At 45.3% G+C, this 15,376-nt stretch overlaps 1 protein-coding gene across 1 annotated transcript; it reads right to left on the bottom strand.

Moving 5' to 3' along the window:
- Window positions 1-499: 499 nt before the first annotated feature.
- On the bottom strand, window positions 500-13,928 carry PPEF2 (protein phosphatase with EF-hand domain 2). Its single transcript, XM_040063861.1, has 16 exons — window positions 13,692-13,928; window positions 10,416-10,543; window positions 9,825-9,882; window positions 9,175-9,350; window positions 8,049-8,163; window positions 7,163-7,209; window positions 6,594-6,760; window positions 6,474-6,510; window positions 6,240-6,389; window positions 5,245-5,580; window positions 4,321-4,506; window positions 3,510-3,652; window positions 2,880-2,986; window positions 1,783-1,946; window positions 1,144-1,231; window positions 500-915 (listed from the first exon to the last, which is right to left on the bottom strand). The coding sequence occupies exons 1-16, from the start codon at window positions 13,750-13,752 to the stop codon at window positions 734-736; spliced, it is 2,145 nt and encodes a 714-aa protein (XP_039919795.1). The 5' UTR covers window positions 13,753-13,928; the 3' UTR covers window positions 500-733.
- Window positions 13,929-15,376: the final 1,448 nt, after the last annotated feature.

Below are 15,376 nucleotides of genomic sequence, written 5' to 3'. Positions count from 1 at the left end.
AGCTGCAGTCCTTTCATGCTTTGAAAATAACTTGAATGTGCAGCATAGGCTCCCTAGCAGGGGGCTACTTGATCTACTGCCCTAGGCTTTGAAAATGAAATTATCTCAATAGATTTCTTAAACAAATCCCCCTGCTAGAGACAGTGTTGCACGTTTGAGGTATTTTTTCCAACATTCTGCTCTACTACATGTACGCGGTTGCTCCAGACTTCCAGAACAAGCTTACCACAGCACAGGAACACCAGCAGGGAAGTAGGTGTCATCACTGGAACAGCACTGCTGCTCACAGGGTTAACTAGAGAAGAAATGAACAGCCAAGCAACAGCAATCTAGAAAAAATTGTTTATTAAAAGGAAAGCTGTGATCAAGCAGGTGCTCCCTCCTTAAAACACTGCCTACAAGTAATACATTGACTTCCACTTTACTGCTCTTGAATATACCTGTAACATTTCCTCACATTGACAAGAGAATCAAAGTTGCATCTTCCCTTTGAGCAGGAAACTACTTAAAATGCAGCTTATTTTAAAAACCGTCGGAATTGAAGTGCAGCTCATCTATTTCACTTGTTACCTTCCCCAAATGGGGGAACAGCTGTTGCCCTGCAGTGATGGCTGTTTCGGGTACCTGCCTTCCCTTTCCCTGTTTGCCATCTGCAGGCACGCTCAAGGTTAGGTCAGACAGTCCTGGCTTTGTAGAAATCAAGGCATGCGACGTAGCAACCCTCGGCAGGTTCTCACGCCGGACACTGTTTGACGAGGCGGAAGGCTTCCAGGAACTCGTTGAAGTCAATGTTCCCATCCTTGTTGAAGTCAATGCTGCGAACCAAGTCATTAATGCCATCATCCGTGAGTTCAATCTTCATGTGGGAGCTGAACAGCTTCCAGGTTTGCTGGAATTCCTCAAAGGAGATGAGACCTGTGGAGGAGTGTTTTACATGCTGCTGCTCCATCTCCTAATGTGGAGAACACTGGCTAAAACAGCACAAAGCAGCAAAGAGACATAATACAAATGGGCATTTCAGAAGTGTGGGAAGGAGCAGGAGGACCCAAGCCTAAATGAAAACACCTCTATACATACTAAAGGAAGCTCCAAAGCAGAAGGGAACACAAGGCAGTGATCAACACCCGCTGCACACCTGCTTACCTGAATGGTCTCTATCTATGATCCTGAATATGGTCTCTAAGTTCGATCTGTTTCGATAAATGACTTCCAGCAAGCTCGACTGGATGTGCTGAAAGACATGATCACAGTTTTTATCCTTCTGACACCTCTGCTCTCTCTGAGTTGTTACTGTAGATGTCTCCACAGATAAGAGTATTTTTTGCTCTCAAGAACTTGCAAGCAGTGCCTTATCAACCAGGTGTATGATGACTGGATCCTCCGTGCAGCTGCAGAACAGACCATCAGCAACTCGTCCCTTCCCAACAGCACTTTTCTGGGCTCACAGCAAACCAGGCTGCATTTTAGAAGCACTACAGAGCTGCATTTGCTGCCCACAATTAAGAAGCTGCTACTTGGAGAGTGGAATACAGTTTTCCTACTCACAAGCCTGCATCCAAGACTACCTCTAAATTTTGACTTCACATCCATCATCTATTTGTAAAATGGGCTGGGTACCTCAGGACTATTTGAGCTCAGGCAAGACTTCCTATCAACTTCAGTGTGCTTTTGGATTATGCATGAACCATCCACTGTGCCATTGTACCATAATTGATTTGCACATGCTGGGGATCTGGTGAGCAGCTGCTCATCATGCTTTGATGGAAGGGAGTGAGTGCTTACCTCTTGGCTCCTCTGCTCCATGGCCAGGTCATCCAGCCACGATTTGTATTCCAGCATGCCGTCCTTGGTACTGCGCACCAGCTGCGGCCTCAGCATTCGCCAGGGCAGTCCCAGCTGCAGCACTGACTCCACTGCTGTCGCCCAGTTGCTCAGCGTGATCCTTCCTGTAGGGAAAAGGGAGACACCTCTGGGACGGAGGTAGGAGAAAGCGCATAAAGGCAAAGAAAAGGCCTGAATTGTGACACATACATAGTCTAGGTGCTGCTGACAGCACAACATTATTTTGCAGTGCAGGCACATGCACACTTCCCACCCAAGCCTCATCAAGCTTTTCATCATTGCAACAAATCAAGGCTAGGAGGCCGTAAACATTAGAACAAAGGCAAGTCACTAACTTTGGCTATTTCATTAGAAATTTGCAGCCCACTGCCCATTTTAGCAGCTGCTGTAACAACTGAGCTGGATTCCTATGAAGTTTTGTTGCCCAGGAAGAAAGCAGTTCTCCCCATGAGCAGCTCTGCGAGGCACCATATCCCTTTTCTCCCCCAGCCCACCAATGGACAGTTCTCAGCAACACCTCTTGGGCACTGCACCTACACACCACTCCTGTCTGCTAGAGAAGTAAGAACTCTCAGCTCCTTCCTTAAGGCTCTGACAGAGACAACTGTCATGGAAGACATCCCTCACTTTCCTCTTCCCAGTGATTTTAGACTCCAGGGATGAGGGCCTCTAGAGACCACCCAGCCCTTTTCAAGTGACACAGCAGACATGTTCCAGGTCATCTTTTCCAATGCTTCATCAGTACTTCAGCTGCAAGGAGTTCTAGGGCCAACCTCAATTACTACACATTAGGCTAATGACATCCTGCTTTTCCAGCACCCCCACATCATGGTGTCACTCAGAGGCATCCACAGAGACTGCATAACAGCAAATGACCTCTGGCAAGGTCTGATACAGGATGTATCCCATGACGCTCCCCATGACAGCTGGTGACAACTGTCAGTGAGCAGTCTCCCATCCAGCCACAAACTCATCTTAGTCACTTCAGCCCTATCCAACCAGGCAATGAACCCGCATGCCCCTCAGTTCTGAGTTACCTGTATCGTCCGTGTCATAGGCCTTGAAGGCACTGATGAGGGCTGAGGTGTGAGCAAAAAGCTTTTCCCGCAAGGCTCGGAAGGCTGACTCCTCCACTCTGCTGATTCTGGAGGATGCAGAACAGAGAGACACAGTTTAAGGATTTGCCATGAATCACAAGAAAACATGCACCTTCCCTCCCACTGCTCTACCTGGCTTGTCCATGGATTTCCCAGACCCTCACACCCTGCACAGCTACAGCTGCATCTCAGTGCTTGTGACAAGACACTGCATGCCCAGGGCACAGTTCCCTCCAGCTGATGCCATGAGTCCCTGCATTCATTTGTGAAGTAACAAAGCCAAAGAGAACCTCAGCAAAGGTCAAAAGTTAAAATCTGACATGGAAAAGAAAAGCTGAAAAATCAGCAACCTTTAGAAAAATCCCTTTGAAATTTTGTTAACATACTCTTCTCAACCTTTGAGCTTTCCTCAGTAACTTCAAGTACAAAGCTTGATCCCTCCTTTAGAGCTATTCTTTAGAAAATTAAGCTGTGGAAGTTTACCTCCAGAGACAAACTTTCTAAAAGCTCACAAAGTTTTCCCTTTGGGAATTTTGATGTGGCAAATACAGAGCAACTGCAAAGCCTTGCCTTTGTGTCATAGTGAGCAGATGGGCTGTCTTGTTTGCTTGGTACTGAACAAAGTGGGGGATGAGGTCTGGTCCCAGCTTCACATAGGCTCCCCTGTTGCTGCCAATCTCATAGTAGTTTGAGGCTGAAAAGATGGTCAACACCTAATCCCAAAAAGAGGCATTTGCAGTCAGTACATACATCCTGTAATATTTACGTACATGTAAACCACACACCCGATCCCCTCCAGAGTCCACAGACTGTGCAAGCACCATGTTTTATGGAGAAGAGGGAGAGTCAAGTGGCAGCTGGCCTGGAAGCCTTGCAGGTGTTAGCTCCTTGTGGGTGGCACTGGTCACGCGTGGATCTGGCCATGTGCTGGACTTCTGCAGTTTTCCTGTGCTCTCTCCCAACAATTCTGCTCTCCGGAGTCCGAGTGCCCTGGCGAAGCCACTGACCTGACTGTGAATATTCTGAGAACAGAAGTTGGCTGCAGCAGCTCAGTAACACCCTTTTGTAGCTCTGCAGGAACAGCTGTACTAAGTGGGAGCCATGGCACAAGTGGGTTCAGATCTTTTCTCAAGCACTACACACAAGGACATGGTTTGCCTGCACAGCCATGTCCCCAGCAGAGCAGCTGGCTCCAGATGACCCTGAACTAGACTTCAGAGGGAAACACACTTCAGTTAACTCCCAATAAGCCTGTTCAAGGATTTTGCATGTGCTTAAAGCCCCACTGGAAGAAATGCAGAACTGAGACAAGGCAGCCCCGCAGAAACCCCACCCCAGCAGGATGGAAACCCAGGTATCCTTCACACCACCGCCAACTGACCTTGCGGTTGTGACAGAACTCGTAGCCCTCCTGCTTGCACTCGTGAGAGCGGATCAGGAACTGCAAGCTGTACTTCTCAAGGAACTTCTCCGTCACATCAGGCCCAAAGTAGCAGCCGCCACCTCGCACCTTATTTTCTCTGCAGCCCTCCTGAGGCAAGGGGTCACTCCAGAGGACATCTAAAATCTGAAAGGATTGGAAAAGTTCACTAAGTAAATGCAGCTCGGTCTCTGAATCCCTCCCTAGACTGCTGCTAGTCATAGTGCAGGGGAATGGACGTGTTTCCTGCATTCCAGCTGAAGATTGTCACAGATCTGGGCCACCTCAGAAGTGGCAATATTGTTGTCCAGGAGCTACAGGCACATCCAAAGTGTTAGGGGAAAGAAGGATGTGCATAAGTCAGGCCTGATACGAGCTTTGCCTTTGTCAGCATTAAGATGTCCAAGACTCTTGCCTGTCTTCCTCCATCCCAAAACGCAAGTCCCAGGGCAAGAACAACCAGCAGATCCTGAGGCTGTCAGCAGGTTTGGTATTAAACGCCTTTGTTCGCTAGCCAGGACATCCTGCAGCCTCCAGAAATACAAGTGCTGACTCAGTAACCACTGTTTGGATTAAAGCTTAATCTCTTTAACCCTGACTTCAATATACAGCACTATAGTGAAAAGATGTGCAGCACTGGAAGGTCACATGTAATGTTAACCAAGTAACTGGTTTCAGAGCACACAGAAGAGACTCTCAGGCTGGAAAAAAAAACAAGGAAAGGAAGACCCCAGCTGCTCTTCCCAGGAGGTAACAAAGGTACCCAATGAAACATCCCCACAGCCTCACAGAGCAGCCCCTCCTGGCCACTTACCACTGAAGGACCAACTGCTGCAGGAGGCACCCACAGCGCACCCTGCTCAGGACCCTGCTTAGACCCCTCACCTGCTTCCACTCCTCCTGGCGAGTCCAGCACGGCTCATCCATATCCTTCAAAGAGACCGCGCTGGAATAGGTGAGCTCCTCTGGCTCTGACTCGCTGATGTCCACCAGCCGGCGGCACGTGTCAATTTGCTCCTGCACTGTCTGCCGGAGCCACCTGGAGAACTCCAGTCTGTTGGCTGCGCTGGGAGCCTGGGCTGACTGGGGCTGCAGAGATAACCTGGGAGCTGCATCATTGCCTGCTGCATCAGTGCCTGATTCGCTCTCCCCATTTATGGCCTGTATGTCTGGTTTTCTACTAAACTCTCTTCTTTTCTTCAGCCTTAACACAGACGTAAACTGAAAGATATGAGAGAAATGGAATTGATAACACAGCATGAAAACCCAGATCTCATCTTCTATTGGCAGACTTCAAGTGACCCAAGCCTCCAAGCCCCACTCCCTTCTGTCATCAACTGCTGCTTGACTATAGGGAACAATTAGTGCTATCCCCTCAGGCAAGCCATCCTGAGTTTACAGCTGTGTCCCACATCCATCATGTCTCACTCCTCCTCATTGACTTCATGCACACAGATTTCATCTGCAATGGGAACAATGCGGCATTAATGACTAATGCAAGAGTTGTCATTATATTTGGAGAAGGAAAGTGGTATTTTCCAACTAGAGAGTGAGGCAGAGACAAGTTAAATGATTTATCAAAATCCTTCTGGAAATCTAGGGGGTAAAAACAGGCTGAGGAACTGTGGGACAATGTCTCATTATCACTGTATTTTTACTTCAGCACCAGCACATATTCCAGAAACCAACAGTGCTTCATCCCTTCACAGCTCATGCACACACACTAACAAACCAAAGCCTATACGTAAACACAAGTTTGTCTAGGAAGACCATCTGTTAGATTTGTCTTGTCAACAGCTAAGCTGACATGTAGAAATGAGCTCCTCACCACAAATCAGCAACACTGTTGTCTCTTGTAGTAACTGGGAAATAAAACCTACTTTGTCCCTTTGAATTTTCTCGAGCATGTTCAGGTTGGTGGTGTCAGAGATGCCCCCATGAATAATGAGGACTTTGTGATCAATCAGCGTGGCCAGGGGCAGCCAGCAGAAGACATTCTGAAACATCTTCAAGATTTTCTTCCCATGTACCTGAGAGAAAGAAAAAAGAGGTAAAACATCGAGTCTTCTAAATGCATGTCTCACCGGGTAAACAAGACACAAACATAAGCCTACCTTGTATTTCTGCATCACTTCCTTGGTGAAACCATAGCTAAAGGAACAGGAGAAAGGAAGCTCAGTGGGACTTTGCACAACGCCCTCGACATCGTGCTCAGCCCTGCACAGAAGCCGTACCGTAAGTTCACCATGTGGTCCTCGTGGTTCCCGCGGTTGAGATGAACCTCCTTGGGATAGATCAGGAGGAAAGTAAAGAGGATAACAAGGATCTCAAGGGACTGCTTGCCTCTGTCTACAAAGTCGCCATTGAACACGTAGGACTTGGAAGGGGAAGGAAGGCCATTCTGTAAAAGCGAGGAATGGGCAGGTGTCAGCTGAGAGGCCTCCCCAAGGTGTCCATATGCCCCACCCCCAGCTGCATAGTCTCTTGCTCCTGTCCCAGGTTACAACAAATTCTAGCTCATCTTTATCCTGTGGGCCCCAGCAGTGAAACTGGCAGTCACAAAGGGTTGTCACTGGTATTAGCACTAGAAAAATACCCATTGGCACTAATAAAATGGATGTGGATATCAGATTTCCAAGTCAGCAAAGGAATAAGCTACTGATTTGTGAAGCCATTTAAAACTAATCAAATTGACTTGGAAAATTGCACACGAATGGCCTAATTTTGCAAACACTTCTCAACATGATCCATGGGATACCATTGCAATGCCTGGACAGCATCCCTCTCCAAATTTAGTGCCTACCTTGTAAAAGATGAGGAACAAGTCATCCAGCTGGCCATGCAAGTCTCCTAACAGGCATAAAGAGACAAGTCACAGTATGTTTACCTTAAACTTAAAATACCACCAATACATAACTTACTATGAACTATGTCCTTTATAAATTAATCACCACTGAAATACTTGGGGAAGTGCAAGCCTAGTGGAAAAGGACAAGCAAGGCTTAAGCTGCAGTCTGAGAAGAACAGTAAAAAACCCCTACACCATCTGCTGAACACTGATTTAGAAGCTTTGTTCATTAATCTCTTGTGATGGCGCAACATGACACGAGATTGTCATTATATGGGAGAAAGCTTTGCATTCAAAATAACGATCGAATTCTCATTTAACACAATATTGGAGAGAGAGGTTTGTTTTCCAAAGGCTGAATGGATGCAAAAGTCTGTGCTATGTATTCTTCAGAAGTATCTCAACATTTTAACATTAGACAGAGTAGGAAAAGTTAAAAGCCTTTGTTTCAAATTTACTTATAAGATTCAAAGATGCATTAGCATTCTGGATCTGCATGCATATGCTGGTGCTCACCCAGAACACCTCCGGGATTTTGTTGTTTAAATAATCCCAGACCACAGAACAGGTCAGACCACTACCAAGTTTTGTGACCAGTCCTCAGCTGGGTGTGGTTTCTGTGGTTTAGTAAAACAACTCCGAGTTTGGGGTGAGATAAAAAAGACTACCTGGGTATTTCAGACAGACCCAGTTGCCTCCTAAGGCGTCACACACTTTGCTTATCGAGAGAATTTGTGTTCCACGTTCAGTACAGAGGGGAGCATTGTGCTCTCACTATCATCTTCGGTCTGCCCCACCCTCCCATAGGAGCATTCCACCCCAGAGGCTGCAAGGGACCCACCACACACAGTGACCTCCTCGCTGTAGCAGGTGGAGACATGGCTGATGTTTGGCAACTGCTTGAGGTGCTTCCTGGTCTCATGAAGGAGGTTTAAGACATAGCGAGCATGGAGCTGCTACTAGGAGAAAGTGAAGGGATTAAAGCAGGAAATGAGTGGCCTCTGAGCAGCACCACTGTGGCTGCAAAGACTCTACCAGGATAGCCTGGATGGCAGAAACTCTCCTTGGGATGGCAGTCTGTGCTGACCTATGGGCTTACGAACAAGATGAGGCAAATGTTGCGAAACAGCAAGATGGCCCAAGGCAGCCCAGCCTCAGCACTGAGAGGGCTGGCAAGGCAACCCTAAAGCCCTAGCACCTTGTGGACAAGGCCATACCCACTAGGCCACACTACCTCCAGGAGCAGCAGAAAATTCAGCTCAGTATCACAGGTAAGAAGATGCTCCTCTAGATCTTTCCTAGTTTTTCCACACTGAACCAGTCTGTGAGTTTCCACATGTCCTGCCGTGATAGATATGCTCAAAACCAAGGTGTAAGCATTTAATACAGCTGGGACATGAGAAACCTTTGGTTTAGGAGCTCTCTTTGAAGAAGGGATGTTTTGGCCTATTTTGCAGTTCAGCACATCAGCTGAGGGATGGCAGCAGAGCACTACAGTTGTATGAAGGCTTGTCTTGTTAGTGCTGGGCTGGTACTTAATTTCCTCATCAAAAAACTCGTAATTTACATTCTAAATCAGTCCAAGTTGCATAACACAAAACATTGTAATTGGCTGTTCCCTTCTGGGCCATCCTATACATATTTACAAATTGAGAAATCTGAACAAAAAATTATGAAAAGTTTCAACATGAGCTATTGCTGACCTTTCCCTTTAAAAATGAAATTCAGTTTAACATTGGTACACTCCTATGTAAAGTGTTCCATTTTGTCAGGAGTATATTTTCAGAAAAAACCATTTCTATGGCATTAGGAAATACCATATAGTTTCCAACCCCATTTTGTTTAACAGCCAGCCAGCTTGTTATACTACAGTCAACTGAGCTTGGTAAGAAAGCTAAGACCAAATTATTGATCCTACAGCCCTGTTCAGAGAAGGGGAATGCACTGTACCTTTTGGGGGTCCTTACTTGTTTCTGTTGGAAAGCTTCCAGCAAGGCCGTGGCATGGTCAGGGAGGAGTGGGAAAGAGAGACGGGGTCCGGTGTAGGAGTCTGGCACCTCTATAGCTTCATAGTCACAGTATTTTTCCAGCTCTGCCTCTTTGTAACTTTCTCCACTTATGAACATGCGACTGATAAAATCCCCTGGATAGCAGATTAGTGGGGATGATTTTAAAAAAAAAAAAAAAAAAACAGAAACAGACAAAAAAGTAGTTAATTGGCTCCAGGTACCGTTCTGGTAATTTGCTACAGAAGAACTGTTTAGTTAGGCTGGTACTCAGGAGCAATCACAGCCATGGATGCTGGGTACTGCTTGGCACTGCTACAAAACTTGCTGTGGGGGAAAGGCTGCAGAGACAAATCTTCAAGGTGCAGTGTGCACTCTTCTGTGATTCTGTGAAAACATACTGAGCTTTTATGCCTCCTTCCAGCTCCTAAGAGCAGAAATTGCTGCACATCCCTTGCACAGCCCATAGTCTCCAGGTAATTCCTGATGCCATCACTCTTGAGACTCTTGGCCACATGTGCCATTCAGAAGATTGCCCAGCACTGGCAAAAATACAGGCTGCAGCCTTTGGAGCTGCTGGTACCACATCTACAAACAGCACACAAACTTACTCTCTTTGCTGCTGCTTGGTGTGAACTGGTCCATGAGGTAACTGAAGAAGTTGTGAAGCTGCAGGAAAAGGGAGAGCCCATCATTCATCCCAGAATGAAATTCAACAGAGTAGCTACCTATCATCTTCTTTCTGGGAGTATTATCTCTGCCCTTCTCATGCTGTCTGGTATGTACAGCAACCCTCATTGTACCAGTTTAAGTTTTGACTATTTTGAGATGAAGTCAAAACAGTGACTTTAGCTTCAGCCACAGGCAGAAGTATGCTATGAGCCCCTCCTCTCCCTGAGAACAAGGCAGCCATGTAAGAGAATTTTAATCCAAGTTAAAATGTAACAAACCAAATAGATTTGCCTACTGTGTTCAGACTCCAGAAAAGCTGTTAAATGGCTTACTTTTGAGGTTCCTTACTTTATGTTCTATGCAACACAAGCAGACAGGGAATCAACAGGTTAAAAAGGGGCAGGAAACCCAGCCCCTGACCCACTGAAGCACTTCAGAGGGTTACCAGCCAGCAGTCAGAAAGCCAGAGTCTGGCACAGAAACCACTTTCTTATGTGTTTTCCTACCTGCTCTTTTCCTGGGCACCATACCTGGATCTGATCCTGCTCGCAGGCATACTCAATGGATTGAAAGATTCTCCAGGTGCAGCGGCGGCGCATTTCCAGCCGAGCCACGTGGCGCCGATACCACTGCTGGATCAAGACAGCTGCCTTGAAAGCTGGGGGACAAGAACAGAACCAAGCTGCTGAGTGGCACTGCCTGCAGCTGAGGTATGTGCAATGGCTCCTTCCCCGTGCCTGAACGTGGAAAAGAACCTTTCCTTCTCAGGAAGAAGTTTCCAGGAATTGTATTATTGTGCCTAAGGGGAAAAAAAACCTCTTCTTTTTGCCTTCTTTTTTGCAAGAGGTTGCCCTGACCCTGCCTGACCAGAGACCACTGAAGAACTTCCAACCATTGCTGCTGGTTCCTCAGCACCAGATATTATCCGCCCTTTTTACCTACCTTGATTATTTTTATGTCCATCTTATCCTCCCTGGGTGCTGGAGCTTCAGGAAACCGGAAATTTAACTGAGGCCGTGCAAAGGGTTGGGGGAAGACAAGATACCAAGTTTCCTTCTAGAGCCTTAAAAATACGGGGGTTTTCTACCTCTCTTTATGCCAATTAAATACCTCAGCTTTTGCAGTTGTGGAAGAACTTTAGAAGGACTCTATTGTAGCATAAATATCAACATGCCATTACCTTATCATAAAGACAAAACTACACCCACAGTGAAAAAAGGGAGGCAGAATTTTTGTCATTAAATGACACAGAATGATTGAGATGCCAGAATTTCCAGGTGCCTGTTTGAGGTTCAAGCCACTGCCAGCGCTGACACCAGGTGCTTCCCACCAAATTATGGCTATCCACCCTTTGACCTTCATAACACATCCTCTGTATTCTCCCAGTTCCAGTGTGTTCCCTTCAAAGATTATTTCAGGTGGGGTGTGTGCATATTTCAAGTGAAGCACATTGGTGCAGTTTCACATTTCCTTTTTCAAGTTCCGTGACAGAACTTTACGTACCTCTAGAATCTCTCATCCTCCTTAGCTGCCCTTGATCCCACTTGGACCAGCTCTGTTATTTGGCATCTCTCTTTGGATTACACTGCATCCCTTCCTGTTCCTTTCTGAAGCCCCACCTGTGAGCTCTATACTTAAAATAACTTCTAGCACTGCTTCTCTGTCATCTTTAGCTAAGGGGGGAAAGGGATGACTGCTGTATCCACAGGCTGGCTTCAAAATCCAAGGGGAACAACAGAAGTAGGGAATTAGGCCTGCTGCAGAAGGTATATTCCCCTGCCACCTTCACCAAAGCAGGGAGAGCAATGGCAGGTGCATGGAAAAATATTCATTAAAAGGAGGAAAATCCCTCACCTCTACCCAAAGGCTGCTGTACACTAGCAAGAGACAAAGAGATCATATTAACTCAATTAGCTTGCATTAATTACACAACAAATGGCCCTCCGGGTACTTCAGCAGGAAACAGCGACCTTTCCCTAAAGAAGGTATCTCAATGGATTATATATTGAAAACAGTAATCCTTATAAATTATGATTCTCTTTCAGCACTGGGAACTGCTCAGCACAAAAAGGAAGATCTACAGCTGCTGTTTGGCAGGAGGCTGAGACACCCTGAAGTTGTGGGCAAGAAGGTAAGATTTGACAAGCCTTAACTCAGGAATAAATTCTGTATTCTTTGCCTTCTCTCTTTCTAAGAAAATGCTTACTGATCTGCTGGGATTTGAAAAAAATTCCTTGTGATGACTCCACACATACCAATGAAAACAAGAACCTTTGAAACAGTAAAAATTAAACCTATGAAAGACATGTTATCAAGTGCACAGTTAACATAAATACCACCATCCACAGCATTTAAGCCCCAGATAGGCAAGGCACTGGTTTTTACTCTGCTTTTACAGAGACTGACTCTGTAACTGAAAAAGCCAGGTATTCTAATTTTGCAGCTTACCTGTGTGAGTTATACCTGGAAGTGTTTGAATCAGTTTGGGGGGAAAAAAAATCAACTAAGAAAAGAAAGACTTAGCTACATTTTATGATGATCCAAACCATATATCATATAAACTACTGAAAATATACCAAAGTGGCAGCACTCAAACCAGACTTCATTCCAAGGCAGGGTCAGTTGAACAGCTCTGCTCCTACATTTTCCATTGAAAACAGCCTTCAGACCTTGTATAGAGGGACAGCGATGACATCTGCCACACTGCATTTAATGGACAGAAAGTTCTTAGTAACTGCTCTGCTGCAGATGGCCAATCTGAAGGGTGTTGAGAACCAAAAGCTAGAAATTCAGGGAGGCTTTACTGCTGTGAGAAACTGTTGCTGAGGTATCAGATGTAATACATGGGTTCAAATAAGTAACTAGTGTTGTGTTACACTTGATCATCTTAAAATAACCCTGGACTTGTTGGGTCCCTGAACCGCTGGTGCTGTGGGTGACAGGTAAGTCTAACTTAAATAAAAAGAGTGTTTCAACAGCGGACAGTAACAAACTGAAGTCTGAGTCACAACCTTATCCCCACTTTCAATCCTCATTTTCTTTTCCAAGCACTTGAAGTTTACCCCATCCCGCTGTTCTGACAGTGCTCGAGACTGCATGATTCAAACAACAAAGAAAAGGCTGCTTAATTACTTTTTAACTCTTCCTTATATCTAAGGTCACCCTCATGAACTCCCTTTGTTCCACAGCAGACACAGGCACACACCCACAAAATTGATACAATTACAGAAAGCTTCATAAAAATAAATCACTACAGCTTTGAGAGCCATAAAAATTTTTAGATTATTAGCAGAGATTAAGAGCACTGTGCTGATGTAATTAGACAAAATGCACACTTTTTGTTTTACAGCTTTCCATATCCACACCATCTCACCTTCTTTGTAACCAGATTTATTTTGCCTTTGCTAACACTTCTGCTTAACCAGTCCTGTGCCAGTAAGAGCCTTGGAAAACAATCCAGGGGAAGTAGCAGGGTGACACCTGTCTCACTGTCAGCAGACACAACACCTGCATTACCCAAGCAAGTCTTTAATCCAGCAGGTGTTGGTTCTAACTGTTGATTCATTTCTGGTTAGGCTTGGGTGGATTTTAACTTACTCCTAGTCTAAATAGCTGTTATTTCCTCAAGCCTGTTGTCTTCTGCCTGACACCTGAGAATCCTTGTCATAAGATACTGAAAGACAAAACTTCACTTCAATGCTATAAAGAAAACCAGGTAACCCAGAGGAGAAACACATTCAATGCAACCTCTCAACAGCACATGCAGGAGAAAACAGGAGAAGATCACTTTTCTAAGAATAACTCACCATTTTCAGACTTCTGCAGGGAGTACTTGTACGTGACATTTGCAGAACTACCAGATCCCATGTTCTCCAGCCAATGCTCCAAAGTTGCAGACTGGCCCAGTGTCACCAAAACCACAAGGGAGATGCAGGGAAGACCATTTGGTCTTCAAAACAGCTGCAAAATGTCCCACAGTGCCACAAATCTACGAATAAATATATTAACACTTAATATCAGCGATCAGATGGCCTCTCTTGTGCCCAAGTACATTTTCCACTACCAGGTTTCTCCAGCTACTCCCAGGCAATCAGATGAGGATTTCTGTCTCACTGCTTCACATTGCAAGTGAGCTTTATAAACAGGAATCTGTTCAGCACCTTTAGCTACTTGCATAAAAATAGGTACTGTGACTGTTTGGCAAACATATAAAAAGCTTTTCAATACTGATCAAGAACTATTAAAAAGTCATTAAGAAGCAGTATGTGTAGACAAATATTCTGTAGCGCAGACAAATATTAACGTAGTCACCTGTAAAGGATAACTCATGAAGGATGAACACGAACCAGATATTTAATCTAACCACAGCTAGCAGGAAGGCAAGTCTAAAATAACAATAGCTATCAGAAGAAAATAATCAGCTTTGTTAAACACTGCTTGCCTTCATCTGATGCATCTGCTCAAGTGTGGGAGTGTATTACACCATCAATTGCCACTATAAAAGGACAAACCTCCAGACTTTAGTAAGCTCACTGCTGTGGAAGCTCTGGTCGGGGTAAACAGATCCTAATGCAAGATTAGGTCAAACTCTGAAGTCTCTCTTTGAGGATAACCAGAATGTAATTTTCTTCCTCTGGGAAAATAACAGTCACATACTACTGCCAAAGCAGCCCCAGGCTGTATCACTGAAAAATTCAACAGATTTTTATTTTCCCCTGAAATTCACGGAGGAGAAAGCTGAGAAATGGAGGGAAGGAAATAAACACCTGTACAAATGTCAAGACTGGTGCTGGCAGGAGAGCACAGCTCTCTTTGAAGGGTTAGGACAGAGTAACTACAGAGGCACTTCTGCCCAGGAGGAGTCCTCCTCCTTTCCTCATTATCTGCAATCTTTATGCCTCCTTCATCTTTCCTCTCACAACAGATCAGATCCACACAAACGCTAATTGAGGAAGCGCATCTGGTGTTGTGTAAGGTGAGTGATCTGTGTTTGCTCAGGAAGGTGAGCCCTGCTCAGCCACACTGCAGCACAGGGAGGTTCTAAAGCACAGCAAAGGCTGGAACTCTCTCTCCCTTGCCCAGGATGCCCAACTGTACAATGGCATCCTCACAATGCCACAAGCGGGCAACACAACAAGGTACACCCCAATGCTCTCAGCAAAACACCTACACTCTTGCTTTATTCTAACAATATAATTTCATATCCACATCACAAATTGCCTGAAATTACTGCCAAATTATACCAAATTTTACCTAGTGCTTTACCTTCTTTGTGCTCAAATAATGCAGGTACTCTGACAGCTTTCCAGATTATTAACTGCTCCAAGGGACTTTTGTATACAAAATTTACCAGTTACGGCTCTTGGTTTGTAACCTCCTGTACCAGAGAAATCAGAGTTCAGGAAAAAGTTGAGAACTTTTGAGCATAGGCCCATCTAGCCTATCCAAACAAAAATTTCTCTTAACACAGATCTGAGGATTTCAGCAACTT

This window comes from Hirundo rustica, chromosome 5, assembly GCF_015227805.2.
Source record: "Hirundo rustica isolate bHirRus1 chromosome 5, bHirRus1.pri.v3, whole genome shotgun sequence".
In the NCBI taxonomy this organism is placed as follows: Eukaryota; Metazoa; Chordata; class Aves; order Passeriformes; family Hirundinidae; genus Hirundo; species Hirundo rustica.
This window is presented reverse-complemented; position numbering and strand designations above follow the sequence as displayed.

Bases quoted from the DNA above. Each gene is read 5' to 3' on its own strand.
- PPEF2 (XM_040063861.1), bottom strand. From the start codon at position 13,752: ATGGGATCTGGTAGTTCTGCAAATGTCACGTACAAGTACTCCCTGCAG. The intron at 10,544-13,691 runs GTGAGTTATTCT...CTTGTCCCCCAG, and splicing joins CCTGCAGAAGTCTGAAAATG to CTTTCAAGGCAGCTGTCTTG. The intron at 3,653-4,320 runs GTCAGTTGGCGG...TTTTGGGATTAG, and splicing joins AGTTCTGTCACAACCGCAAG to GTGTTGACCATCTTTTCAGC.